Source organism: Alexandromys fortis, unplaced genomic scaffold, assembly GCF_014885135.2.
Source record: "Alexandromys fortis isolate MF-2015 unplaced genomic scaffold, M_Fortis_MF-2015_v1.1 scaffold_105, whole genome shotgun sequence".
In the NCBI taxonomy this organism is placed as follows: Eukaryota; Metazoa; Chordata; class Mammalia; order Rodentia; family Cricetidae; genus Alexandromys; species Alexandromys fortis.
In genome coordinates, this window is record NW_026068011.1 from 3369361 (window position 1) to 3385432 (window position 16072).

General features: G+C 36.9%; 1 protein-coding gene across 1 annotated transcript in view; it reads right to left on the reverse strand.

The window, feature by feature from the left end:
• The window catches only part of Ctnna2 (catenin alpha 2), a 983267-nt gene that overhangs the window by 34142 nt on the left and 933053 nt on the right, over nt 1-16072 (reverse strand). The window contains exons 15-16 of the mRNA XM_050162003.1: nt 8023-8128; nt 2453-2587 (exon numbers count right to left, since the gene is read on the reverse strand). Coding sequence (XP_050017960.1) covers nt 2453-2587; nt 8023-8128 — 241 coding nt within the window. The remainder of the gene's footprint in view (nt 1-2452; nt 2588-8022; nt 8129-16072) is intronic.

Sequence of the window (16072 nt, forward strand, 5' to 3'; positions counted from 1 at the left end):
CAATTCAAAAGCAGACACAGTAAAACAGGCTAATTCCAACTAATCCACATAGAATCACACAAAACATCAATATGCTGACATAGTACATACATGTATACTTTATTTTAACATGTGTTCACCACGGCAGCATAAAACATGACTTGTCTTCTCAAACTCAATTTCTCTTGCAGACTACAGATAACCCTATCCAAATCTCTATTTACTTGGTAGAGATGTTGACTTCCTCGAAGTTTTCATATATTTAAAGGAAGAACTCCATGGATATGGGGAATATAAGCAAAAAAGCAAAATTATCTCCTTTTTTATTATATGTGAATCAGTGACCTTTCCTAAAACCTGAAGCAATTTTATCCCAATGGAGAACAATGCAAACAGGTCCCACAACACTGGTGCAATTTTCTTGGCAAAATAATTGAAAATTTATGTGTACGGGCTCTCAAATCCTTGACTTTCTGGACTTTGAAGGCAGTCATTTGTGGCTATTTTGCACAGTGTGTTCACTGCTTTTTAAGCTTTTTTCCATTTTGGCTATCAGTGAAAGGATGAAGACTCATGTGAAAGCAGAAGTGGGAAAGACAGCAGGCTACAGATGCAGATGTGGCACCACACAGCAGTCAAGCTTGGAAACAAAAGCCATGAGGTAGTCCAAGTAGGAGCATAACTGAGCAGTATGACAGCCAATGTTCATAATGCACTTGACTCTGGATTATCATACAGTTACATAGCATTCCTCTAAAGAAGCCTTCTCCCATGCAAAGAACTATGAACTTGGTCAGTAAGACTCGAGGAAGGAAACAGGCTTCTTGACGGTGTTCTTCATCTCAAACACCTCTGCAAATGCCAACAGTGCGAGTGATTCAAAGCCATGATGGTTTGGACTACATCTACATGACAATAGGACAATGGAAATGAAGCTCTGGAGGCAGTGAAAGACAATGGAGGCTGAGAAGTTGATGGACAGCAGCTCTGCTAGGGAAAATATTTGCTCAGGTGAGAGTGATGGAATTGGAGATCCACAAGGATACACTGAGCATCCATGTCAATCCTAAGATTTGAAAAGTCACAAATGGAAGCACATGAGGCAAGCTGAACAGAAAGCACTTGGTTTCACAGGTGCTATGAACAAATGGGTACGAAAGCAGAGTGGTATGGAAAACTGTACCATCAAGGCTAAAGATCAGAAAGGAAGCAAGGGAGATGCAATGTTCTGATCACTTCTTTGGCAAGAGAGAATTGATCACCACCAGATAGACAGAAGGACACACTGCAAGACAGATAGTTCTTGGTTGTGGAAGAATGTGGAAGCAGGACCATTTTGGAAATGCAAAGAGGTGACTGTGCTTTGGGAAGAGGCACAAAATAGCCAACTGACTGAGCTCTAAGGTACGAGTGCATGGAACGGACTTTCCAGATGGGATCTCCATGCCAGCCAGACCAGCTCTTTCCCCAGCTATGTTTTCAGCAAGGCAAGCCACACAGGAACAGAAACACTTGCCTTGAAGATGGTGGATGCTTATCCACAGAGATTGACCAAACTGTAGTGTTGACTCTCCAAGACAACAGAAATGATTTCAGAAGGGACTGACTATTTGCTCACATTCATCATGCTGATAGGGTTTTTGTTCCTGCTCAATCCGCAGGTACAGTGGCTGCATCATGGGTAGCTGGGAAAAGAACTAAAGGTGGCATGGCCACACTTTGGAACGTGGAAATCATTATAAGTGACACCCTGTGTTGAGAGAAGGGGGATGAGGGAGGAGAAGAAGCCAAGGTGAAGAACCTCAACACAAACATTTGGAAATCTTGCCAAGAAACCTTGATTCTTCTAAAAGTTCCTTGAACTTTTTTGTTCCAGTTCTTTGATGGAAATGATTTAGAAAATAATATTCTTTGAAAAGGGAAATATTAGGGTGATCTACCAAAGAATATATAACAGTGTCTGATAACTATGTAGGGTTTTGGCAACAGCACATCAATATTTATTAAAATGAAACAATTGACTGTCAAGGGTTACTGATAACCTAGTATGCATTGGAACCTGAAAAATATCTCATTTGTCTCTAACATGTGAACATAGTCCACATTTAGAGAGGCTGGCTCCTGAGCAGAGAATGAAAATTACCAGCACTAACAAAAGGGAAGCTGACTCACAATGAGTAAATATTCAAAAGCCCCCCAATAATTAGAATAGTCACAGCTTGGCAATGAGTTTCCAGACTATGAAATTAGTTTTCTTGTGAAGAATGGAGATTTTACAAGGCTAGTATAAACATGGGGTAATTGGAAAATCAAATTGCTCTTTGTGAGCTATTGTAAGGTCTGGAATAATGGTGATAACAATTTTTTAAGCTGTGAATCACTGTCATTTGGTGTTTTTTAGCAGTACTGTTGCCAAGAACGCTCGCCTTGGAAGTACGGCAGTGGGAACTTGACATTGTGAATCCCAGCTTACCCCTGACACAATGAGCTCTCCTCCCAGATTCTGAACCTCTGCCTTCACTTTGCTGCAGATGTTAAGCTGATGGCAATACAAGGCAATCCGTTGAAGGTAGGCTAATAAATCCTGCTTACATGCTGAATCAGGACACTATAAAAAAATAAATAAAAAAGTGGTATCAATTAGTAAGTGCTCTTCAGTTTCTAACACTTACCGTTTAAAAGCCTTTGGTGTCACATACTTAATTACATTCATTTAACTCTGCTTTTTCGTGATGCACTGGAGAAATGCCACAGTCAACCGTTTCGAGTGGTTAGCTCCACTTTGATAAGATTTTACCCATGAACTCTCAGCTTCTATGGTTGCTTGCATAAGAACTGTACAATGACACATGAGTTAACATTCCAGCGCGAGTTAAGGGTGGGCTCACAAATTCCTTTCTACCCTTAGCTGAAGAGCTACAGAAAGGCCAGGGCTGTGGAAAGAAAGGGAGTCAGATTTCTTGAATGACAAGTCCCTGGTAGCTACCCATGCTGTAAATGTCAGTCTATACCCATGTGCACATGGGCAACACTAAATATGTGATTTGGTATATATGAACACACATGTAATAACAATAAACTATGAGAACTAACTAAATGAAGAGGATGCGAATTTGACAAGATGAGTTCGGAGAGACACACACAAAAAATGATACAAAAGGTTAGGAAAAAGGGGGTATATCATCAAATGGCATTAGACTCATGTATGCAAAAAATTATATATACCAAATTACTCTTTTAAAATGAAAAAAAAAACAGAGGGCTTATTAAGAATGATTTACGAAGTCTTATTAGGATACCTGTATTACTTGAGGTTATGTTTTAACTAAGAGGAAACTACTATTTTATAGCTTTTTGGTTTGTTTGTATCTAGTTTTCTTCTACTTTTTCAGCATGAAGACACAGAGATGAAAAACTAATGAATACCTGAAATGCAATACTTGTGACAGTGTGTTCCAAAGCATGGGGTTAGCTGTGGAGGGGGAGATTTCAATTCAAGTAGTTAAACAGAGGACCTTTTTTTTTTTCTTTTCATTTTCTAGGGTGTGCCCCAATTTACTAGGTCTATGCATTTTATGGATTTTCCCTATTTACCAAAAAATCTTAGCATCATACTAAACTTCCATAACAAGAGAACTCTCAAATGGACTCTGGTCCCTATAACAGGAGGATCTAATAGGCTATATTTAAAACGAGCTAAAATATCCCTTAAGTATAGCAACAGAGTCCTTCAACTAAAGACAGTTCCCTTGGAAGATTAACTTGCAGTGTAATGTAAGTAGATAGATACCCATCAAGTGCACACACAGCTGAGATATCCATTTCTGTAAATATTTCCAATATCTTTCTAAAATGTTTTTTGGCCTTCTATGTCAATGGCTACTTAGTAAATAAATTATTATTATTTTTTTTGGCTATTAAATGTTTAGTTTGAGATAATTCCAGGTCATTGTTCTGGTTAAATTTTGTATTTGTAAATTTATATACCTACATATAAATATACAAATATATTTAGTATTTGTATTTCACATTAATTATATATATATATAATATTGGATATATGTGTGTATGCATGCATGCATAAATGCATAATATTAGAACCAAGAGCTGAACTTGAAGCAATTCAATGGTAGAGCATTCAGCTATTCTGTTTACTACAAAAATCATTGTAAATAGCACTCAAATGCTCTACCTCCTAATCTAGAAATAAGTTTAGAATCCTCTCTCTCTCTCTCTCTCTCTCTCTCTCTCTCTCTCTCTCTCTCTCTCTCATGTGTGTGTGTGTGTGTATGTGTGTGTGTGTGTGTGTGTGTGTGTGCATGCACAAGGTTCAATCTTGTCAAAAACCAACACATTATAAGAGTATGGGAGAAAGACGGATCTGAGTTTTCTATAAGCAACAGGAAGGGAATTCTTTCAACAACACCATGGAACCATTTATATGATGTAACCACTTATTTAGTAAAAAAATAAATAAAAGCATTTCTTTTATACATAACACCTACTGTTGTGATATTTTTCACTAAATGTATTTATCAAGAAAGCATCCCACTGAGACTGTTTTTAGTTTTCTACAAGTACTTAATACTGTAATATTTATCCTACTCCTGAGACCCATATACTGGAATGAATTAACTTTAAAATGATATCTCCCCGGAGGGCTGACAATGGTTTCAATACAAATACCTTGCAGCAAATTAAACCTAGAGTTCTATCTCAGTGGAACAGTAATTAAAAATGCAGTGGTCCATAAAGCATTTATATTGCATGCATATCTCAAATCTTCATAAAAATATTTCCAGGCAAAGTGAAAGCAACCAATCCGGTCCTTGGTAATATTCTGTTCATTATTTAAACTTAGCTAGTAAGAACATAGCTGGTTTGTTTTATGACCTTTTTAAAGGTAATGACAGAACAATAGAAATTCAGAATACCCTCTATACCAGAAAAAGCAATCTAGGATTTGAAAAAGAAACACACTGTGTAGATAAAACTTTAATAAAATTCCAGATATTTCATAGATAATGACTATAAACATACACAAAAGACATGGGTTTATTCTTCATTTACTATAAAAATCAGTGTTAATAGCACTCAAATGTTCTATCTCCTGATCTAAAAATAAATCCTCTCTCTTTCTCTTGCTGTCTGTCTCTCTGTGTCTCTGCCCCCTCTCTTATGTGTGTGGGATATGCATGCAAGCATGTGTATGTAAAAGTGTGTGTGTAGTCATATCGTGTTTACTAGCTATCAAAACTGTTTTGGAAAAATGACTCAAAATTACATTGCCAATTAAGATCCTAAACAGTAAAAATAAAATAGAAATTAAAACTGGGACCATGGAACTTAACCCACCTAAATGTACTGAGAAATATTTTCTTTTTTTATTTTTTATTACTTTATTAATACTAGGAATCAAAATTTCCACTTCCTCCTCTCTACCTGCTTCCCTCCTGCTCCCCCACTTACCCTCCTACCCTGCCCCTCCAGTCCTAAGAGAGGGCAGGATACCCTGGCCTGTGGGAAGTCCAAGGCCCTCCCCTCTCCATCCAGGCCTAGGAAGGTGTGCATCCAAATAGACTAGGATCCCAAAAAGCCAGTACATGCCATAGAGACAAATCCCAATACAATTATCATTGTCTTCTCAGTTGGTCACAATTGTCCTCCACCTTCAGAGGGTTCAGTTTCGGGGTGGGGGTGGGGTGGGAAAAGGGGAGAGGGAGACAGCGAAGAAAAAAGGGGAGGGTTGGGGAGAGCTTGGGGGAGTGGGATGGTTGAAATCGAGGAAGAACAGATATGGGAGCAGGAAAGAAGATATCTTAATTAAAGAAGGCACTATGGGGTTGGCAAGAGGCTTGACTCTAGAGGAGGCCCCAGATGTCCACAGGGATGTCCTCACCTAGGACCCTGGGTAGTGGAGGAGAGGGTACCTGAACAAGCCTTGTCCCGTAGTCAGACTGATGGCTATCTTGAATATCACCATAGAACCTTCATCCAGCGACAGATATATATAGAGACAAAGTCCCATATTGGAGTACTGGACTGAGTCCCATGGTCCAGTTGAAGAGCAGAAAGAGGGAGAATATGACCAAGGAAATCAGGACCACAAGGGGATGATCCATCCACTGAGACAATGTGCCTGAACTAATGGGAGCTCACCAAAGCCAGCTGGAATGGGACTGAATGAGTATGAGAAATACTTTCAAACATGGATACTGAGCATGTAATGAAAAAGCCATTCAAATTCCATTCAATTTTAATACCAGAAAAAAATAAAATCCTGTATGAGAAGAGAACTTTTAGAGTCACTCAAACATTTCTTGTGGCTCCACACATCCCAATGCCCGCCAACATTCTCAGATTAAGCCCAGGTAGGTCTTCTGCTTTCTTTTTCTCTTGTATGAGCTCTCTAAAATATTTATGAAAGTTTCAAAAAAAAAAAAAAAAAAAAAAACAGTTCAACCTAATACACTGAAGCCTGACAGTTGATGTAATGCTGACATCAGTAACAGCAAAGGTTTGGTTTTCAATTGCTACAAATGATAGCAATGTTTATTTGGGTAACAAGGAAAATAATCTGAAATTATGATAATAATGAAATTTCCAAACCAGTAAGTTTCTCAGAAACATCCCATTAAGTTACCCATTATGTACAAATACAATTAAAATGGGAAATTTTTAGTTTTTACTGTATGTTCTATATTAGTTGTTGAATCTTCTGGTTGGAGTGGTAAAACTTCACAAGGTCAGTGTATTTATTAGGTATTTTGATGTTCAACCTGGGATGTTGGAAAGAAAGTAAATAGAAGAACAACCTGATGTTAAAAAATAAGAGACCTTTTTTTTTTTTTTTTTAACTGGGGAGCTGCAACTGAAAAATCAGGAGACTTGGAATATCTACAGAGAAGCCAGCCTTCTGTTTTTCAAGGTCTTCAAAAGGTACTACCTCCTGAAACACATTCATATTCATTATGGAGTTTCTATGTATTGAGAGTACACATCATTTTTATTTCAGAAACTCATTTTGTATTTTAGAGTATATTCGCTTTGAAGTAGTTCAGACTGTTGACTCTTCTTAATTGCAGTTTGAAGAGATAATCAGTTATCTGGCAATGTCCACTGTCTAATGTACCCTTACAAGGAATGTTCTAGCAGCAAGACAAAGAGATGGGCTCTGAAATTCTAGTTTAAACTAGTCTGAATGGAAATTGCTGAAATATAATCAAATAGTCTATGTGAAACAGAGAAGACTCCAACTAGGCATCCTGTGAACACACATGTGAAGCTTTGAGGATTTCATTTCTCTAAGAATTAGTCTATTTTATAGCAGAGCATAACTTATTCTGAATTACAGGGTATTATAGTAAGATCAGTGTTTACTAATGGGAGTCATGCTTTCTTACTATCACGTGGTTAACTCTTTTGTCAGCTAGCCACAAGCTAAACTCATTTGAAAAGAGAGAACTTCCGCTGAGGAAACATCCCCATGAAATTGGCCTATAGGAAAACTTATCTAGCATTTTCTTTCTTTCTTTTCTTTTTGTTTTTTACTTTATTGGTCTTTTTTTGTTTTTGTTTTTGTTTTCAAAACAGGGTTTCTCTGTAGCTTTGGAGCCTATCCTGGAACTCTCTCTGTAGACTAGACTGGTCTTGAATTTACAGAGATCTGCCTGCTCTGCCACCAGAGTGCTGGAATTAAAGACATGCACCACCACTTCCAGGCATGTCTGGCATGGGAGGGTCCAGACCACTGGGCAGTGCCATCTCTGAGCATATGATCCTGGGATTTCTGCCTTATCTTGTTTTGCTCCCTTTTTGTGATATATAATTGGTTTTCTGAGTGGGGAAGGCTTGTTTAACATACCACTCTTATGCATTTGATGCATCTACTGAGTTAAAGATACTTTGCCATGAGCTCAGCCTCAGCAGAGAGCCAATTTACAAAATATTAGGAACTATCTCCAAATGCATATTTCATCGGGAGCATAAAACTGGTCCCAGAACGCTGGTACTAATTAATTCCCACTCTTTCTTTTGTATTACCTGATCAGCCACAGCGCGGGCTAATTTGTCCATTCGAGAGCCTGCTTCTGCAATCTTCTTGGCAGCATTAATGACATCAGATGTATTTTTCAATGGGCCTTTGCCTCTGAAAAATATATAACATAATTAGAATTCAACTCAATAACTGGCAACACACAAACCACCTACATTCTTAGTCCAAGATGCTAGTTCTGTATTTAATGAGGTCTGGCCCTGTTACTGAAAATTTCAGTGTTTCTTTGACTCACCCCAACCTCCAGGTTGATAGTCTACCATGTTTCCTTCTGTGTATGGGGGGTCTCCTAATTTCATATACACATTTATATTTATCTTTCTACTATCTTTCAATATTCCTCCATTAAGATGATCATCACAGGAGGAGGGGACTTCAGTATTTAATGGTTTTCACATGCCAGAAGCTATCATACACCACACCACGCTGTGTGTATATGCAGCAATTGGTCACATCGCATTCACAGCCAGGAAACAGGAAATGATAGTTGCATGCTGGGGCTCAGCACACTTTCTGCATTTACCAGAATCCTATGCCCAGGGAATGGGCCCTCATGGGATTAAGGTGGTTCTTCCCATATCAATGAACAAAATGAAGATAACCCCCCACAGACATCTCCAGAAGCAATCCTTAACCTACACAGCCCTTTATTTCCAATGGGAATCCAGATTTTGCCAAGTTATCAGGTAGCAGCAAGCATCACACTAATCCACACAAGTGGTAAGAAATGAATTCTAAAACAGAAACAGTCTAAACCAACTAAGTACAGATGCATAGTCATCCATACAGTGCCCAGCACCTTCATTTTATTTAGCTCAAGTCAGTATGGCACCTTGTGAAGCACTTCCCTCTTAATCATAATTTAGAAATATTTGACCAGAATTTCAGGAATTGCAAAGTTCCCAATATCATGTATTTTGTGTTTCTGGTAACTGATATGTGAACAATTACACTAAACATTATGATTGCAAATGTTCCTAATGCTTGCAGCATCCCAACATGTTCATATATAGTTTTCAATTAGGTAGGTAATTAAATAGTATATTACTCAATCAACTTCCCTGTCTAATTTTAAATGCTGATTTAAAAGGAGGGAAAATGTTATTGTACCATGAACCTTTAAGTAAATATAGCATATAAATTACCGCTTTCTTGGAAGATAAATAAAGAATAGATTGAACATGCTTATACTTAGTTTTTAGCAGATTAAATTTCCTTAGTTTTTAGAAGATTAGATTTTCTATTATCCTTTATTACTCATAGCTAAAATTCAGTGCATTTTGAAAGCACCAAAATTGCCTTCCTGTGTTATAAATGTGGTGAGACCCAGAGAAAAGCCGCTCAGAAGCAACTTATTTAGACAACATATAGTTCTAAGAAGAGGGCAATGACCACGATTGTTATGTAGTATTACAAAATGTGAGACTTAAAATAGTTTCCATCAGATAAATGTTAATGAAGTGTGTGTTGCATTGCTTCACCCCAGTTCTCATTTGGGAATTTGTTTTTCTATATTAATATCTGGAAATAAAAGAGAAGTTCCTATTACTATTAAGGCACACATGCCAGAGAAACCTAGCCAACCTGAGTCTTCCAGAGAATACATTCACTTCTCACTAGCCATTGAGATTTTTTCAAGTGCAAGCAAGATGGGATTCCACATGGGCATTTTGTATAATGTGGATGAGGTAAAGTTTCTGTGACAGTCTGGCTCTTGTTCCAACAGTGTTGTTAATTATCATCTCTAAGTAGCTTCTTTCCTTTTGTTGTATTTCTTCCATGATTATTTAAAGGACAACTTAAACAAACAAAAAATGTCATCACTTACAAACGTTAACATGTTTTGTATTTCTCTGTAACTTTCAGACTGTAGAAAATCTCTTCTAAGCTTTATTCTGACATGATACCTGTTAGCCTTTGCCTTTATCTAAACAGCACCATTAAAAGCTTAGTGGTTGCTTTATTTTTCATTGCCAAAAATAAATGTGTGTTTGTTTACTTCAAGTATTTTGAAGTGGAGTATGCCTTAACTCCAGTTCCAAGGGATCTTATGCTCTCTTCTGGCCTCTGTGGACACTTGCATGTGTTTGTGATGCATATAAAGTCACACAACTATACATATTATAAACACAAATACATATACATACATACACACATACATATTTATATACTTATATAATTCCAAAGGATCTCAAAATATGTCTTTTAATAAACCTTAAAAGATAAATTTTAAAAACTTATGAGAATGTTCCAAGTTAGTAAGGAATAGCTTTAGAGACATTGCATTTACTTGAGGCCCAGATGCTCATCTGTGGCCACAGTGAAAACCCAGTATGATTAGTTTTTATTCCACAAGTGACTCTAGTTCACGCACTCATTGGCACCACAACGATAAACAGAAGTTTACAACTCCAGTGTCCAGACTAGAAGTTCAATTTGAACTCTTATAGTTAGAAGCTGTGTTAAAGGATCAGAAAGGGTCATAAAAGTAAACAAATATTTCATGGTAACACACACACACACACACTCATTTTTGAGTGGAGCATTGACAATCATGGAGAAAGACTAAGGGACACTCCCAAATGATATCTGTTCTCAGAAAGAAATGGGCTAGAAACCCATGAATACACAAAAATGCAATCACGTTTATTGGCATTAAGAATAAATGATCATGAAATAGAATTGAGGAAGCAACTCGGGATTGGCATAGCTTATATGTTAGTGTCTGCCCTGTATAAATAAGGCTCTGGGTCCAATCCTCTGACACAAAAGAAATTTTTTACAAATTCCACTAAATAGACACCAAGAATAATAAATAAAGAGTAAACATAATTAAGGAGGCCTCAAATATATGTGTTCAGTGCTGTATAAAACATTGCTGGAAGAAACTCAGATGGCACATGGAAAGTCATCCCACAAACACAAATTAGGTGACTTAGAGATCTCCAGATTCACAGCAATCCATATTAAAATCTCAATAATATATTTTGCCCAAACAAATGAAATGTCCTAGATTTAGCAGGAATCTCAAGTAGCCAAAGCAATCTGACAGAGAAAAAAGAAGATTAAATCCTCATAGTTTCTGATTTTAAAACTTAACAAAAATGTACAGTAGACAAAAGAGCATAGTCCAGACTCAAAGGCAGAAAAATAGACAAAGGGAACAGAATCAAGTTCAGAAATGGGACCTCATACACATGGACAAGTGGTTTTCCACAGAGTGGTAAGACCACTTAATGAAGCAAAGAGTATTTTCAATAAATGTTGCTAGGGAAACTTTCCATCCATCAGCAAAACATTCAGCTACAAATTGATCAGCAATAAAACAACAAGGAAAGAAATGTGTGTGAGCACTCATGGCATTTGATTTGGCAGAGATTTCTTGAATATAATAATAAAAAAAGCAGAACCAACTGAAGAAAAATTAAACTTGACCTTACGTTTAAAACTTTATTATCAAAGTATATTTTCAATGAATATTGAAAACAAAACTTACAAAACAAGGGAAAAAAATCTGTGAATCTTATTGTCTAATAGGAAATAGATATTCAGAATATATTAAAACTGACAGCAACTAAAGTATTCAATTAAAAGGGGTAAGAGATAAAAAACAAACATACAATGTTACTGGTCACTAGAGAAATAAAAATGAAAACTACAAAGTTATTCCAATTATTTGCATTGAGAACTACAAAAACAAAAACAAAACAGAAAATACTTATATTTGATATAAAGAAGTTAGAACACTAGTCAGTTGCTGGTAAGAATGCAAAATAATACAGGAACCTCAAAAATTTGATTTGATGATTCCTCAATTTTTTTAAAATACCATAGAATCTCCCAATTCCTCTATACATGGGGAATAAAAGACATATTTTCTCTGTGTCCTGAACAGCACGTTTTCACAACACCCAAAGGAAGAAGGACTAAATGCCCATTGGCAGATGCGTGGAGAAACCAAATGCAGTGTATCCATCTCAGTGGGATATTATTCAACCTTTAAAAAAATACAATTTTGTGCTGTGACAACACGGATGAACTCTGAAAAGAATATTTGCTACAAAAGAAGTCAGATGCAAAAAGACAGATGTGAACTATGCCTCTCATGTGATACCTATAGTGACCAATGCCACAGAGATAGAAAGCTGATTTTTCTGGTGTTTTGCAGGAGCTGTGGGGAACAGGTGACAGGGAGTTAGCAGGCAACTAGATACAAGTTTAAGTGAGATGAAAATGTATAGACCAATGCCAGAAAAAGATACACACCAGTGTACTTAGTGTGTCATATTTATCTACTTAAACAATTATTATCATAGTAAACTTTATGTTGCATAAAACAATCAAAAACAATTTAAACACCCATATTCAGCTAGAAGCTACTTTATCAAACCATACAAAACTAAATGAGTTATAACCATCTGCATAGCACTGAATCAAGAAATAAATGACCAGAAAAGAAAAACTGAAAGCCACAAAAAACAAACATACAAGAAAACTGACCTAGGAAGTTGGTAAGGCTTCCAAGTTAGTATTATCATTGGAAGACAAATGCAATAGTGATGTTAGCCTCATGTTTATTGCAGCCTATCTCAAAATGAGGACACACATCCTGATGTTTCTGTATCTTAGAGTCAAGTCTACAGTGGGGATACTTGAAAGGGTGTTTTAAAGAACCCTGTGTCCCTAATGGCAGGAATCACTCTATTGTCTCACTTAGAACATGTTGTTAGTGTTCTTAGAAATGAAATCTATTACTTCTCTACTATGCAGAATCTTGCAATATCTTTCATTTAAGTACAGCTGATTTGTACATAAAGACCAATATTTGGAGTCTTTCCCAAGAAGTGGTCACTCCAAAAAGAGAGTCAAGCTGGGAAAACTATTACTTCAGTGCTGTGAGCTCCCATTTGCCAACTAATTTGCATTTATTTTACAAAAAGCCTGTGAGTCTTAATGGGCAATAGCAATGTGTCGGTACATTGTGAGCAAAGTATTCAGTACGCAGAATTCTAATTCAAAGTTAATTCAAATTTAAAGGGTTTATTTTCTATAGCCTTCTCAACACATCTAGTTTGCTAATGTCAAATGTAACTCTCTAGAAAGGAAATGCAATGAGGGTATTTGTAAATATGTGGGATCATAAAAAGCCTCTCTAGAACCACTGTTTCAAAAGAAAAATGCTCTAAGAAATTCTCCCAGGACCAGCAAGATGGTTTAATAGATAAAAGTGTCGGAACCCCAAGCAAGGTGACCTGAATTCAAACCCTGAAATATACAGTGGAAGGAGCAAACTGACACTCTAAGCATACCCTTTCATGTCCACCAACATAACATACATATTCCCCCCACATACACACACGCACACACATATGCACATACACAAGCTTGCCACAGCAAGTAAAGCACAGATAGGTATTGTAGAAAAACAACATACAGAATCTAGTAAATCCTAAGATGTCAGGAAGGATCTGAGAGTCATGAGTTCAACTCTTATAGGTGTATTATTTAGGTCATGCAATTGAAGTACAAACCAGAAACAGATGGACAAAAAGGCAGGCATTGAAGGGTACAGTGAAAAGAGGAAAAGTTTGGTGTAAGCAAGTTAGATAGTTGTCTTTGTTGACCAGTTGTAGTGTAAAAAGAGAAGGAGAAGGAATGATATTGAAATGCCAGCTCGAATCTCTGAGATGAGAGAGTGAGCTCCTTAATTAAAGCAGAACAAAGTTTAGAAGTATTGTATGAATTTTAGTCCATTGCTTGGTGTTTTATAATTGATTATGTACAGATTATTTCCACCTCATCCTCAGTTTACTACTCCCTTTACGTTAATGTTTACAAGAGAATTTTGATCCTTTTCATTCGGTTAAGGCTGCACTAAGGCTGTCTGCATGCCTCTTGGTTGGGCAACACCAGATTGGTACACAGCATTTTCTCAAAATGACACAAGAAGTATGAATTTGCTGTACAAGGGGTGGTACTTCAGCTTTTGCCCATTAGATTATAAAGAAAGAGTCAAGGAAAAAAAAAAGTAATGTGAAACCCAACAGGTCCTTTATACTCCATGAAGGAAATAGTTCATGAATAGCCAGGTACCCCGTCTTCCATTTGAATAACTGAGTGGACTCATGGAAATGTGGGAATCCAGTTAATGAATATGCAGTGACATGAATAATAGAGCACAATAGTAAATTAATGGTGACTGTGAGACCTACAGGCCCTATAAACACTTGAATAGAGGAGTCAGGCTACGGTCTCTAATCAACTCTATATAAACTTTAAATAATAGGAAATGGTACTTAGGGATGTTTAGCTGTATAAAGCTACAATTACTCCTTCTTGAAGTAGAAAATGCAATTTCAGTAATAATACTAAACAAGACTGAATGCAGTAAACTTAGGTGAGAGGCCATTAAGAAAGACACAGTCAAGTGCTACTTTGCTCACAATGAGAATGCACAGACGGCAGGGCGAGCAAGCCTCAGCCTCCTGGGCTGCACTGTCAGTTTATACCTTCCCATGGTTTTGTTTTCATTAGCTACACACACACTCACACATGTGTACGCATGCATGCACACAAATGCACATGCATGTGTGTGTGCAGGTGTGTGTGTGGTGTGTTTATAGAGCAGAGAGAGAGAGAGCAAGGGAGAGCTCATCAGGCATTAGGAAAAATGATAACCTGTAACAGGCTGGACAGTTCATTATTCAGATCAGCACAAAAAAAATCTTACATGAATTCTGTAGGAAATTGAACCAGCTTTCTTTTCAGTTTTAAAATGATGCTTTGACTAATAAAGAGCCTGTGTTATTCAACATCATTGGATAGGACCCTCTCAAATATATTTATCTTCCTTGACCACACTTATATATAATGCAAATTACAAAATGTTCTCCTGATCTAAACTAGCAACGTGACTGGATTCATTATTCACTTCAAACTAATGAGATTATTTGTTCCACTGATGTTATTAATGGGTTGCATAATATCCATCAGATAAAATACTAATAAAATGTTGAAAGCAAGCAAATGAAGTCATCGTGGGCCTTAGGAAGCAATGACTGAGGCTGCCACCACCGTATGATTTGTAGGCAATCTGGACTTAAATAATGGCTCGGACTTTCCCCCCTGATATTATTATGTGTGTTAGAAATACATTTGTGAAGCTGAAGGAGACTAACTAAATGTACAAACTTGAACTTTGAATGAATATGATGACATTTAAAGCTCTCGAAGGTCACAGTCCTAACACTGAAATCATTTTGCTAGAATCAAAAACAATTTTGAAAGATTTGGAAAAGGAGCCAAGTAATGTCGTTAGTACATATTTGCCCAAGGTAAAGGGTAAAGGGGATGACATAGCCATGTTCTGTATTTTATTAAAACCCTATAATCAATTCTTGCCTTTCCTTATAAGAAGCAGTCAACAATTATTAAAAATGTTCTCACCCACTAGGTGATAATCTGACATTGCTATATGTCTTGCATGATTTTATCACAGAATACTCAACCAAAAAACATCTTTACATATGATAAAAATAAACTTAAATGAGTGGTCTATTAATTTTCTTTTTAGTATATATATGTGCATCTGTATATGTACATAAGCATATGCTGTCACACAATACTATCTTATGATGTAGCATTCATTTTGATTCATATTCTACTCTAATGATGTATCAGTTACAATAACCTAAAGTTACAGAATTTAATTTCACAGGAAAATTAAAAATCAGAAATTAAATCTGGACCTATGGAGATGGCTCAGAAAATAAAACACTTGTTGTACAAAGTTGAATACAGGGGTTCAGATCACCAAGAAGCTACCCTTATAATGCCAGGTGCAGAAGGTGCATCTGTAATCTCAGTTAATATGCCCATGGCAAGAGGCAGGCAGAAACAGGTGGATCCATCCGATCCCATAGGTTATCAAATGGGGAGCACACAGCAGTAGAGAACAAGAGAGACGGTAGACGTACGTTGAGTACCTGAAGATGGACTCTGACTTCCACACGCATGCCATAATGCGCCTCTACTTGT